This window comes from Cetorhinus maximus, chromosome 3 (assembly GCF_964194155.1).
Source record: "Cetorhinus maximus chromosome 3, sCetMax3.hap1.1, whole genome shotgun sequence".
Taxonomy (NCBI): Eukaryota; Metazoa; Chordata; class Chondrichthyes; order Lamniformes; family Cetorhinidae; genus Cetorhinus; species Cetorhinus maximus.
This window is the reverse complement of record NC_135881.1, coordinates 74,802,452-74,817,155: the sequence shown is the minus strand read 5'-3', so window position 1 is coordinate 74,817,155 and position 14,704 is coordinate 74,802,452. Positions and strand designations below refer to the sequence as shown.

The 14,704-nt window shown below is 42.1% G+C and overlaps 1 protein-coding gene across 1 annotated transcript in view; it reads left to right on the top strand.

Annotated features, from left to right (window-relative positions):
* Positions 1–14,704, top strand: part of lancl2 (LanC lantibiotic synthetase component C-like 2 (bacterial)) — a 73,099-nt gene that overhangs the window by 41,868 nt on the left and 16,527 nt on the right. The window contains exon 7 of the mRNA XM_078538572.1: positions 1,757–1,933. Within this exon, the coding sequence (XP_078394698.1) occupies positions 1,757–1,933 (177 nt within the window). The remainder of the gene's footprint in view (positions 1–1,756; positions 1,934–14,704) is intronic.

Genomic DNA, 14,704 nt, shown 5'->3' with positions numbered 1-14,704 from the left:
ATATACGGCAGCACCCCCCACCCCTTCAGCTCTGAAATGCAATACTTGCATTATTAGTCGGCCTCAATTTTTCACCCCAGAAATGCAAATTTTACTTGCCTTTATACTGTAAGTCTGTTCATGGGATCTAGCGGGTGATACGGGCTGTGTTGTGAAGGTGATGTAAGGTGTTTAAGATATCCACACACAGATCAGAGCATGCATGGCGTCGAGAGCAACGAACAGAAATAGGTTTTTCAACATAAGTAATGAGGTATGAAGCCGCTTTCGAGCTAAAAATTGTAATGTTTGCTAACTTGTCAAGTAAGTTGTGCTGTAGCATAGGAATTCAGTGTTAGTGAATCCATTGTGAAGATCCTCAAGACTAAATGTGCCATCAGGGCAGAGACCAGCCAATGGCCTGTTCTTGAAAAGCGCGTATTAGAATGGGTCCTCAAAAATCATTGGAACGGTTACATTGCCACCAGAATTGCAAAGTGTAAACGTGGATTTAAGCGGACCAAACTGCACACTAGTCCAGCTAAGGTTTCAGAACAACAGCTAGTTGCTGTAGAGCAAAACAGTCTGGTGTTGTGAGAGAAGACCAAGATTGCTCAGAGACTACCAAGAGACCTCAATGTCAAAATTACCAGTTTCCAACAGATCATCATCAGACATTAGCAAAAACACAAGTAGCCATTATGATTCATTGCCAATACAGACGAAGAGCCCAAGAACTTTGATATGTCTGGCAGTGAAAAAGTGTAGTGGAAAGTGAAAACTACAGGACATGAGAAGATGAGATTCACAGTGCTAATACCCTGCATAGCTGACGGAGCAAAATCAAAATCCATGCTAATTTTCGAACCTAAAACCATGCCAAACATCAAGTTCCCTGCAGGAGTTTTTGTGCATGTGCATAACAACAGTTGGATGAGGATGGGGTGAAGTTGTGGATCGATGCAGCCAATGTTTTAAAAAAAAATGCAGTTTATGATTGTGGGACATGTTCAGATTCCATATAACCTGAGATCAAAATCACATCCATATCGCTGTTGCACCAGGGGGTCTGATGTCCATAGTTCAACCTTTTTGGATGCATGTGTCAAAGAGCCATTCAAGGATCATGTTCATGCCGAATGGAATAGATGATGGTTGATGGCGAAATGTCCTTCCTTCACAAAAGAGTGGACATATGCGTGTTGCCCTGCTCAACGTTTTGTGTGGTTTTATCATATTGTGGGGTGCCATTAGCACCACAAAGTATCATTGGATCGTTCAAAAAGTACGGAATATCCAATTCAATGAATGCAGAAGAAGATGATTTGTTGTGGAAGGATGATTCTGAAAGCAAAAGAACTAAATCTGATCCGGAGTGGGAGCCTTATGATGATGGAATAGCCAAAGTGATTCAGAATAAATCCAATTAACTCTTTGTATTGGATGCCGAAGACAATGAAATTGACTCTTTCTTTCAAAATGCTTTGATTGTGGTTAAAGGTATCTTTGTAGAATTAATTAATTCAATAAACTGTGCCATATTAATTTAATATGAATTACTGGTGGGGTTTTTTTCCACATTTCAAAATGGCAACTACCCACACCAGTGGTTAACATCGTATACTCGGCGTAAAAGTCAACCCCTGTTTTTGGAAGGATTTTTGGAGGCTTCAAAGGTCTACTTACTTGCTGCCATCTGTGGTATTTGTCTTTCACTAGATGAGAGAGTGTTTGTTTTTTTTTAAGTTTAAACAGTTTTGCTTATTTTTGTAAACAGACTTTTAAAGAAGAAAAGTACTTGAAGGATGCAATGGAGTGCAGTGATGTTATCTGGCAGCGAGGGCTGCTGCGGAAGGGTTACGGAATCTGCCATGGAACTGCAGGAAACGGATACTCTTTCCTCTCTCTATATAAGTTAACTCGAGACAAAAAGTATCTCTACAGAGCCTGCAAGGTAAGATGAAAAATTATTATCATTAATCCAAACATTAGATTCTCTAAGTTCTTTTAATGAATGTGACATTAACCTAGGAAAACCTCGCAAAGCATTTACCTCTCTCTCCCTCTTCCTGTCACGTCTGAGGGTGCTAATTTTTTTTTTATTCATGGGATGTGGGCATCGCTGGCTAGCATTTATTGCCCATCCCTTATTGCCCTTGTTTAGAGGGCATTTAAGAGTCAACCAAATTGCTGTGTGTCTGGAGTCACATGTAGGCCAGATCAGTTAAGGACGACAGATTACCTTCCCTAAAGGACATTAGTGAACCAGGTGGGTTTTTATGACAATCGGCAATGGTTTCATGGTCATCATCAGACTTTTAATCCCAGATTTTTATTGAATTCAAATTTCACCATCTGTCATGGTGGGATTCAAACCCAGGACCCCAGAGCATTACCCTGGGTCTCTGGATTACCACTCCAGTGACAATGCCACTATGCCACCACCTTATCATGGAATGCTTATTCCATGACATCACTATGGGGAAAGGGAAGCAGGCTTCAAGAACTACATCAGTTGGTACAGGGATTGAACCCATGCTGTTGGTGTTATTCTGCACCACACTGTAAGCATCTAGCCAACTGAGCTAACCAGCCCTTGCAAGGCCCTTCACAGTGGTGTATTCAGACAAAAATTGATGCTTAGACAAAGGAGGAGATATTAGAATGGGTAACCAAATGTTTGATCAAGCAGGTAGTGTTTGGAGGGCCTTAAAGCAGGAGAGGGAGGTGCACAGGCTAAGAAATATAGGGAGGGAATTCCAGTCTGTGGACCTAGACAATTGAAAGCACGGATGCCAGAGCTGGGGCGAAGGATGCTTACGAGGTGACAGTTGAAGGAACAGTGTTCTGGGAATGGGTGGAGGTGAATTGGAAGGCTGAGATGACAAAGATAGAGGGGCAAGGTTATGTTTTAAATATAAGAATGAGAATATTAAATTGGCAGCATTGGGTAATGGGCAGCAACAACAGGTGTGATGGGTGAGCAGGATAGGAAATGGGGAGCTGAAGGTTAGTGTGGAGGATAGGACCTGACCAGGAGAGATTGAAATAGTCAAGTCCAGAGTTAACAACGCTATGAAAGAAGTTTCAGCAGCAGCTGAAGCAGCGGAGGAGATGAGTGATGTTTGGAGTTGGAAATAGGAAGCCTTGAAGAGAATATAGCATCAGGAGCTTAGCTTGAGGTCAAACAGGACGTTCAATAGCAACTTGTATTTACGGCACCTTTTAACGTAATGAAACATCCCAAGGCACTTTGAAGGAACTCATAAAATACAGTATGACACCAAGCCACATAAGGTGATATTACAGAATTACAGAATTGTTACAGTATAGAAGGAGGCCTTTCAGCCCATCATGTCTGTACCAGCTTTCTGAGCATTTTAACTTAATTCCAATCTCCTGCCTTTTCCCTGTAACCCTGCACATTGTTTCTATTTAAATAATCATCCAATGCCCTCTTGAATGTCTGTCTCAATTTAACCTGCCTCCACCACGCTTCCAGGCAGTACATTCCAAACTGTAACTACTCACTGTGTGAAAAAGTTTTTTCTTGCCTCACATTTGCTTCTTTTGCAAAACACTTTAAAACTGTGCCCTCTGGTTCTCAATCTGTTTGAGTGGGAACAGTTTCTCCTTGTTTACTCTGTCCAGGCCCCTCATTATTTTGAAAACTTCTATCAAGTCTCCTCTTAGCCTTCTCCTCTCCAAGGAAAACTGTCCCAACTTCTCCAATCTTTCCTCATAACTGAAGTGTCTCATCCCTGGAACCATCCTCGTAAACTCTTCTGCACTCTCTCCAATGCATTCACATCCTTCCTACAGTGTGGCGCCCAGAACTGTGTAAACTACTCCAGCTGAGATCTAAGTATCTTGTATAAGTTCATCATAACCTCCATGCTCTTGTACTCTATGCCCCTATTAATGAAGCTTAGAATACTGTATATTTTAGCAACAGCTCTCTCCACCTGTCCTGTCACTTTTAATGTCTTATACATATATGCACCCTGGTCTCTCTGCTCTTGCACACCCTTTAGAATAGTATCCTTTATTTTATACCGTCTCTTCATATTCTTTGTAGCAAGGTGTATCACCTCACACTTCTCCTCATTGAACTTCATCTGCCACCCGTCTGCCCACTCCGCCAATGTGTCAATGTCATTTTGGAGTTCTACACTTTCCTCCTCACAGTTTACAATTCTCCCAAGTTTTGTGTCGTCCACAAACTTTGAAATTGTCCCCTGCACACCAAGATCTAGATCATTTATAAATAAATCAGGAAAAGCAAGGGTCCCAATACTGACCCCTGGGGAACTCCACTACAAACCTTCTTCCAGCCTGAAAAATACCCACTAACCATTACTCTCTCTTTCCTATCCCTAATCCAATTTTGTATCCACATTGCTACTTTTATTATATAAAAGTGTCCCTTTTATTCCATGACCTATAACTTTCCTCAGACATCTGTTGTGTGGCACTCTATTGAATGCCTTTTTGAAGTCCATATACACCACATCAACGGCCTTGCCCTCTTCAACCATCTCTGTTACCTCTTCAAAAAAACTCCAAGTTAGTTAGACACGATTTTCCTTTAACAAATCCATGCTGACTCTTCCGAATCAATCCACGTTTTTCTGTGTGACTATTAATTCTATCCTGAGTAATTGTTTCTAGAAGTTTCCCCAACACCGAAGTTAAACTGACTGGTCTGTAATTGCAGGGCAGACCTTTACAACCTTTTTGGAATACAGGTGTAATGTTTGCAGTCCTCCTCTGGCACCTCCCCTGAATCCAGGGAACATTGAAAGATTATTGCCAGTGCCTCTGCAATTTTCACACTCATTTCCTTCCATGTTCTTGGATGTATCTAATCCGGTCCCAGTGCCTTACCAACTTTAAGTACCGACAGCTTATCCAACACCACCTCCTTATCAATTTTCAAACCTTCTCGTGTCTAAGTTTCCTCCCCTGTCACCATGGCCTGGGCAGCATCTGCTTTGTAGGTAAAGCCAGATGCAAAGTGTTCATATAACATCTCAGCCTTGCCTCTTGCCTCTGTGTAAATCCCCTTTTTGGTCCTTAATTGGCCCTACTCCTTTTACCACCTTTTTACTATTGATGTGCTTATAAAATACTTTGGGATTTCCTTTTATGTTAGCTGTCAGTCTTTTTTCATAATCCCTCCTTTGCTTCTCGTATTTGCTTTTTCACATCCCTCTGAACCTTCTGTATTCAGCTTGGTTCTCAGTTGTATTTGCTACCTAACACCTGTCGTAAGCACACTTTTTCTTAAACTTAATTTCTGTCTGCTTTGTCATCCAGGGAGCTCTGGGTTTGTTCGTCCTACCCTTCCCTTTTGAGGGAACATACCTTGACTGCCCAAACCATTTCCTCTTTGAAGGAGCCCATTGTTCAGCTATTGTTTTTCCTGCCAACCATTGGTTCCCATCTATCCGGCCCAGCTCCATTTTTGCCCCATTGAAGTCCGCTCTCTGCCAGATTATTCTTACTCTGGATTGACCAATGTTATTTTCCACTGTCATCCTAAACCTTATGATACAGTGATCACTGTCTCCTAAATGTTCCCCCACTGTTACTCGATCTACTTGGCCCACCTCATTCCCAAGAACCAGGTCTAGCAGTCTGATATTAGACCAGATGATCAAAAGCTTAGTTAAAGAGATCTGTTTTAAGCAGTGTCTTGAAGCAGGAAAGTGTGGTAGAAAGGTGTTGAGAGGAAATTACAGAGCTTTGGGCCGAAGCAATAGAAGGCACGGCCACCAATGACGGAGCAACTAAAATTGGGGATGCATGAGAGGCCAGAATCAGAGTGCACATATCTCGGAAGGTTGTGAGGCTGGAAGAGATTACAGGGATCGGAAGGAGAGAGGTCATGGAGAGTTTGAAAACAAGTATGAGAATTTTAAAATCAAGACGTTGCTTGACCGGGAGCCATTGTAGCTCAGCAAACACAGGCATGACAGGGGAATGGTACTGGGTGCATGTTCAGACAAGGGCAAAAGAGTTTTGGATGACCTGGAGTCTACAGAGGGTAGAATGTGCATGACAAACCAGGGGTGTGTCGAAAGAGTCAAGCTAGAGGTAATGAAGGGCTTGAATAAGGGCTTCAGCAGCAGATGAACTGAGACAGAAGTGAAGTTGGGCAGTTGTAAGCATGGAAGTAGGCGGTCTTAATGATGAATATAAGGTCAAAAGCTCATCTCGGGATCAAATATGACACCAAAGTTGTGAACCAACTTTTTAATCGCGGACTGTTGCCAGGGAGAGGGATGTTGAAGTCGCAAATAATCTGGTTTACCCTGAGGCAATGAGCAGAGAGGGGAATGGATTCAATGAAGAGGGCAGGGATTTTTTAGCAGGGGCCAGAGATTCCCATGTTTAACTTGAGGAAATTGGGGCTCATTCAGGATGGGATGTTGGACATGCAGTCTGACAGCACAACGGAGTCCGGAGCACTCTTTAATAAGCTGCCATCAAAATGCACTGTTTAGTACTTAGTAATGCTATCATGATTCCATTGATTGCTAGGATTTGAAAATTTTTTTAGGGGCACAGTAAAAATTTAATAGGTTTTTCATGTTTTTTGTAGGGAAAGACTTGCTGATCCAGGTCTGCTGGCTGCAAAAGCCTGCACAAAAACCAAACGTGCACTGTTTACAGTATTGGCACTTCTTTACTGCTAAATAAATTAATTGTACAAAGGTGCTACAAAAGGGAAGCAACTACTTTGGTCCAACCAGCCTTTCAGTATTTATCTTCCATACCATCAGATTTATCTACCACTTTCCATATCCCTTCAACCTCATTTCATTCATCCACCTATCCAATCTTAATAGTGAATGTTACCATCATTTCAGCCACCTAGAAGTGAATTTCACAACTTCAGAACTATGTGAAGAAGTTTCTCCTGACCACCACCCCCTCCCACCCCCCTGGCCATTCTAAATCTCTTGAACTCACAGGTACAAGATAAAATCTGTTACATACATTTCAACTGCTGGGAACCCTGTGCCCCTATCTACATTTTCCCATTGTTTGTACAATTTTAAACGCTTCTATCATACTGCCCTGTAATGTATGCTGTTCTAACTAAGCCAACCCAGCTTTTCAAATATTTCTTTGTATTTCCTAACAGGCAGCATCGTAGTGAATTTGTGTTGCTCCCTCTTGAAACCTCAATATTGCCCTTGTAGTGTAGAGCCCAATTCTGCACATATTAATCTATCTGAGGTCCTAAGATTTTATATAGGCTCATAACTACCTGTTAGTTGTCTCCTACTTATAAACCTCAGTAATAGCCTAGTTAGAATGTTTTCCCCCATCCTGCCTTTTGAACAGAGCGTATTGTGTCAGAATGTATTTTGTACAAATTATTTTATTCAAACCAAATTGTCTTCTAAAACTGGAGCAAATTATTTATATTTCCAAAAGTTAGAATTGATCTTAGTGCCTTGGCCTTGGGGGAGGGGTAAATTCAACCATGACAGCTATCAAGTGACTTCAGTTGGAAAATGTGCATCTATGGGTGTTTGGATCTTTGTTCTTTGCGGCCAATTAACTTGCTGAACTCAAAGGGTAGTATAAGAATAAGACGCTGCAGAGCCACCACTCATCATTTAACCCTGGAGAGGGAGAAGATCATAGCAACTGAATGTACACATTTTTAATTTTATAAGTTCCCAGTTGCTTAGGTGTAAAGTGGCATCAACAGTAACTTACATTGTAAGATCAGTGGGATCAAGGGTAGGTTTGTAAGGAGGGAGCGATGACAATTTTGAACAGGGAAGGGGCAGTTCCTGAAAGCAAACAATAGTGCCAACTAACAAATATCCTACTTAAACTTCTTGGCTGCAAATTCGCTGTTAGGGAATGTTTTTCATTTGATTTAGATGTTCTGTCTTCTAAAATCAATAAGGTGCTTGCATGTTGATGTCATTTTTCATAGTTTATTAAGCATATAGTTCCTGCAATAGTATTTAACAGTACTCACAATAGTGCCAGGGCAGGTATTTATTGGGGCCACAAACTTGTTACAGTTTTGAGTTCAGTATACAGATTGAGATCTTTCTCAAATTGTCAGCATCTGTGCAAACTTCTACCTTTTATACATTTCTCTTGTTTCCTTCACCCCCTAAGTGACACTGTACACGTTTCTGCATTGCATGATTATAGAAAAGTTAAATTCAACCTCAGTTATGACCGGTGAGGATCCATATCAGGACTTGCCCTTTCTTTCCCACCCCTTGATTAATCATAACCGGGTTTTTTGTAATTTGTAAGGATGAGGGCATTAATTCAATGTCTGTGCTTAACCATTTACATGCTGATTTCAAAGAACTCAGTCTGACAGGCTTTATTGAATTTAAACACCAAGGGGTTAGTTTTTATTGAGCTAAAAACCCACCCAGGTAATATTTAAAAAGGTAAACACACGTACTGACATTTGCCCCCCCACACATGTGTATATACAGGCACACACTTACAAGAACTATAGTAGGAGGTTACTTCTTGGTCAAATTCAAAATTCAAAGTTAAAATAATAGAGAGTTCACTGTTTGAGTCCTTTGCTAGCATCCATGGCTGAGGTAGATTTTTCCCACAGTGGTCTTGAAATTCAAGTGGAGTTGAGGCCAATGTAAACAACAATTTCTGGATACGATCTCTTTTTAAACGTAATCCATCCTTTCCAAAAGTTGATTTTATTGCACCTGATTTTCCTTTCAATGGAAATTCTCTGTATCTGTGGCGGATAGTGTCTTTAACTTGACGGAAGGGAAGAGAGATGATGTTACTGCTCCATTGGCAGATTCTTCTAGACTGTCTTAAACAACCAGGGTATTGTAATAAAAGACATTGCAAAATGGTTATTTGGGTCACATGACCTCTTCCCCCCTCATGATTTAGGAGATAATTGATTAGCTCATGTCTGGATGATGTTTTATTGGCCTAGATGATGAGTTTCTTTCACTCCTGAATGGACCATTCTTCCCTCTGATGAGCTCGGACGAACACTTTTATATGGCAATTGTCCTGGTAGATTTTCTGTCTTTACCTGAAAGAGTAGTCTTATAGAAATGCAAATGGTGAGGACCAGTGTAGTTTTAATACATCTTTGAAGCAATTCTCGACATCAGCATGTGTGAAATTCCATAGGAGGTTGCATTGGCATGTCTTAATTGCAATCCACATCAGAACCTTCCAGAAACTGGCAACTTGTAATACCAGACATCAGGTGACCTTCGGCAGCCATCTTAATCAGTGTCTTTGCTTGCTTTTTTCAAAGTCCTTTTAAAGCAGCTCAATATATATTTGATCAGCAGATGAAATTAAAGATTAGTATCACGCATGCACACATCGCATCACCTTGACATCTCCTATAAGGAGAATTTAATTGAACTTGGTTCAAACATGGACAAAAGAGGTGAGGTGAGAGTGACAGTCCTTGACATCAAGGCCGCATTTGACTGAGTGTGGGACAGAGCCCTAGAAAAACTGAAGGCAGTGGGAATCGGGTGGAAAACTCTCTAGTTGTTGGAGTCATATATAGCACAAAGGAAGATAGTTGTGGTTGTTGGAGGTCAATCATCTCAATTCCAGGACATCACTGCAGGAATTCCTCAGGGTAGTGTCCTAGGCTGCATCATCAATGACCTTCCTTCCATCATAAGGTCAGAAGTGGGGATGCTTGCTGATGATTGCAGTGTTCAGCACCATTCACGCCGACTCAGATACTGAAGCAGTCCAGACCCAAGTGCAGCAAGACCTGGACAATATCCAGGCTTGGGCTAACAAGTGGCAAGTATCATTTGTGCCACACAAGTGCCAGGCAGTGACCATCTCCAACAAGAGAGAATCTAACCATTGGCCCTTGATATGCGATGGCATTACCATTGCTGAATCCCCCACTATCAGCATCCTGGGGGTTACCATTGACCAGAAGCTGAACTGGACTAGCCATATAAATACTGTGGCTACAAGAGCAAGTCAGAGGCTAGGAATCCTGTGGCGAGTAACTCCTCCTGACCCTTCAAAGCCTGTCCACCATGTACAAGGCACAAGTCAAGAGCATGATGGAATATTCTCCATTTGCCTTGATGAGTGCAGCTCAAATTACACTAAAAAAGCTTGACACTATCCAGGAGAAAGCAGTCTGCTTGATTGGCACCCCTTCCCTCCACAGCCAACAAACAGTGGCTGTAGTGTGTACCGTCTACAAGATGCACTGCAGAAACTCACCAAGGCTCCTTAGGCAGCACCTACCAAACCCACAACCACTACCACCTAGACGGACAAGGGCAGCAGACACATGGGAACACCACCACCTGGAAGTTCCCTTCAAAGCTACTTACCGTCCTGAATTGGAAATATATCGCTATTCCTTCACTGTTGATGGATCAAAATGCTGGAACTCCTTCCTTAACAACATTGTGGGCATATCTACACCACAGGGACTGTAGCAGTTCAAGAAGGCAGCTCACCACCCCCTTCTCGAGGGCAATTAGGGATGGGCAACAAATGCTGACCTAGCCAGGGACGTCCACATCCCATCAATGAATTTTTAAAAATTTGTCTGTTATCAATTGCTTTAGTCAATAAACTGGTTTCCTTTCTTAAACTCTTTTGCCATTGAGTATAACTCCCTTCGTTTGTTATCTTATCCATAGTTTCACTCTCGTTACATACAATTACTTATTGTACCAAGTGAATTTTTTATCCGTAAGTCAGTCTTCGCCAGCGGCGAAGAGCAGTGGGAAACAAGGGGATTGGGAAGCCTACAAAGACCAACAGAGGACAACTAAAAAAGAAATAAGGAGGGAGAAGATTAAATATGAGGGTGAACTAGCCAGTAATATAAAAGAAGATTGCAAGAGTTTTTTTAGATATATAAAGGGTAAGAGAGAGGCAAAAGTGGAAAATGATGCTGGAGATGTAGTAGTGGGGAACAAAGAAATGGCGGAGGAACTGAATAGGTACTTTGCGTCAGTCTTCACAGTGGAAGACACGAGTGACATCCCCAAAGTTCAGGAGAGTCGGGGGGCAGAGGTGAGTATGATGGCAATTACCAAGGAGAACGTGCTAGGAAAACTGAAAGGTCTGAAGGTGGATAAATCACCTGGACCAGATGGATTACACCCCAGAGTTCTGAAGGAGATAGCTGAAGAGATAGTGGAGGCGTTAGTGGTGATCTTTCAGGAATCACTGGAGTCAGGGAGAGTCCCAGAGGACTGGAAAATCGCTAATGTAACCTGTTTAAGAAGGGAGTGAGGCAAAAGACGGGAAATTACAGGCCAATTAGCCTGACCTTGGTCGTTGGTAAGATTTTAGAGTCCATTATTAAGGATGAGATTTCAGAATACTTGGAAGTGCATGGTAAAATCGGGCAAAGTCAGCATGGTTTCATCAAGGGGAGGTCATGCCTGACAAATCTGTTAGAATTCTTTGAGGAGGTAACGAGTAGGTTAGACAAAGGAGAGCCAATGGATTTTATCTACTTGGACTTCCAGAAGGCCTTTAACAAGGTGCCGCACAGAAGGCTGTTCAGTAAGATAAGAGCCCATGGTGTTAGAGGCAAGGTACTATCATGGATAGAAGATTGGCTGTCTGGCAGGAGGCAGAGAGTGGGGATAAGGGGGTCCTTCTCAGGATGGCGGCCGGTGACTAGTGGAGTTCCGCAGGGGTCAGTGTTGGGACCACAACTTTTCACTTTATACATTAATGATCTAGATGAAGGAACTGAGGGCATTCTGTCTAAGTTTGCAGATGATACAAATATAGGTGGAGGGACAGGTAGTATTGAGGAGGCGGGGAGGCTGCAGAAGGATTTGGACAGGTTAGGAGAATGGTCAAAGAAGTGGCAGATGGAATACAATGTGGGGAAGTGTGAGGCCATGCACTTTGGTAGGAAGAATAGAGGCGTAGACTATTTTCTAAATGGGGAGAGAATTCAGAAATCTGGAGTGCAAAGGGACTTGGGAGTCCTAGTCCAGGATTCTCTTAAGGTTAACTTGCAGGTTGAGTCGGTAGTTAGGAAGGCAAACGCAATGTTGGCATTTATTTCGAGAGGACTAGAATATAAAAGCAGGGATGTGCTGCTGAGGCTTTATAAGGCTCTGGTCAGACCACATTTAGAATATTGTGAGCAATTTTGGGCCCCGTATCTCAGGAAGGATGTGCTGGCCCTGGAGAGGGTCCAGAGGAGGTTCACGAGAACGATCCCAGGAATGAAAGGCTTAATATATGAGGAACGTTTGAGGACTCTGGGTCTATACTCGATGGAGTTTAGAAGGATGAGGGGGGATCTGATTGAAACTTGCAGAATACTGAAAGGCCTGGATAGAGTGGACGTGGGGAAGATGTTTCCATTAGTAGGAGAGACTAGAATCCGAGGGCACAGCCTCAGAGTAAAGGGACGACCTTTTAGAACAGAGATGAGGAGAAACTTCTTTAGCCAGAGAGTGGTGAATCTATGGAATTCATTGCCAGAGAAGGCTGTGGAGGCCAGGTCATTGAGTGTATTTAAGACCGAGATAGATAGGTTCTTGATTGGTAAGGGGATCAAAGGTTACGGGGAGAAGGCGGGAGAATGGGGTTGAGAAACTTATCAGCTATGATTGAATGGTGGAGCAGACTTGATGGGCCGAATGGCCTAATTTCTGTTCCTATGTCTTATGGTCTTATGGACTGGTACCAAATGATACAATCTCCTGAATCTACAGAAATCCTAAATAAATTTTTAAAAATGTATACCCAAATATTTCCCTTCTACAGAACTAACTGTTCTACCTGAAACTTAGAAATTGGTATGCAGAGCATGTAACGTCCCTTATTTCTCAGGTAATCACTTCATCCTGAAACTGGCCATTGCTGCATTGATTCAACAAGTCAATGGTCACTACTTATCAAACAAAGGCTACTTGAGATTGAAAGAATATGCACTTATGTAACACCTTTCAAGACCTTCAGCCATCCCAAAGCAGCTTACAGAAGTGTAGTCACTGTTGTAAAAGGTAGTTTTACTACAATATAAAGAAACAGATGCAGAGCCATTTAAATTGATCAAATGCTGATTTCAGACGGCCGCCGGGATGCATAAAATCAGTGAGGACCAACATGGCAATGACCATACCAGCAGAATGGATTAGCTACAAGAACCTGTAGAAATTGGTAAACATTGAACCTGTTATATGCCCAAATAAACAAGAAAAGCGCATGTCAGTTTATACCCCAATATGTCCCAATAACTTATGTTAAATGTGGCCAAGTCAAAAGCCCAGTATACAAATTGGATTTCTCCCCATTTAGTGTAAAGAAAAATCAATAGCAGTATCACATTAATAGACTCCAGAAAAGTTGACCTAATACTTTCCTTATACCACCTTAACCTCATACTCCGCTCTTAGTCTCCTGCAGCTGTGTTGTTTTAGTGTGAAATGGTGGCAGTCTGTACTTGCATTAAAATCAAATTTTCCAGCCTCTGTGGAGTCGCAAGCTAGTGGTATTCTGGAGTCAGAGGGCAGTGTTATGGTCCCCATAGAGACCGATAGCTTAAAGAAATTCGAACTTACATTTGATAGCTGAATGGATGACACAAGATTTCATGTTTTAAAACTTTTACTGTAACAGATTAAAAGCACTAGTGCGTAAAAATTATTTTTGTAGGTAACTTATACTTAGGACTATAGAACAGAACTTTTCCCCTTTTACTTAACACAACTGAATAGCCCCACTTCATAGAAACATAGAAAATAGGAACACGAGTTGGTCATTCGGCCCTTTGAGCCTGCTCCGCCATTCAATATGATCATGGCTGATCCTGTATCTCAACCCCGTACTCCCGCGCTCTCCTCATACCCCTTGATGCCTTTAGAGTCCAGAAATCTATCTATTTCCTTTTTAAATATATTCAGTAACTTGGCCTCCACAGCCCTCTGTGGTAAGAATTCCACAAGTTCACCACCCCCTGAGTGAAGAGGTTTCTCCTCATCTCAGCCCTAAATCATCTACCCCATATCCTGAGAGGAAACATAATCCCTGCATCCAGTCTGTCCATTCCTTTCAGAAATTTATGACTCAATGAAATCCCCTCTCATTCTCCTAAACTGCAATGAATACAGGCCTAGTCAGCCCAATCTCTCCTCATATGACAATCCTGCCATCTCAGGAATCAGTCTGGTGAACCTTTGCTGCACTCCCTCTATGGCAAGTATATCCTTTCTTGGTAAGGAGACCAAAACTGCGCATATTACTCCAGGTTTGGTCTCCCCCAGGCCCTGTACAGCTGCAGTAAGACATCCTTGCTTCTGTACTCAAGTCCCCTCGCAATGAAAGCCAACATAGCATTTGCCGCCTTAACTGCATGCAGCGTCTGCATGCTTGCTTTCACTGATTAGTGTATAAGGACACCTTGGTCCCTTTGTACATCAACATTTCCCAATCTAACACCATTTAACTAATACTCTGCCATTTTATTTTTCTTACCGAAGTGGATAACTTCACACTTATCCACATTATCCTGCATCTACCATGTACTTGCCCACTTACTCAACCTGTCTCTTAACACCGTCCACATCGCTCACATTCCCACCTAGTTTTGTGTCATCAGAAAACTTGGAAATATTACATTTGGTTCCCTCATCCAAATCATTGATATATATTGTGAATAGTTGCGGCTCAAGGACTGATCCCTGCGGCACTCCACTAGTCACAA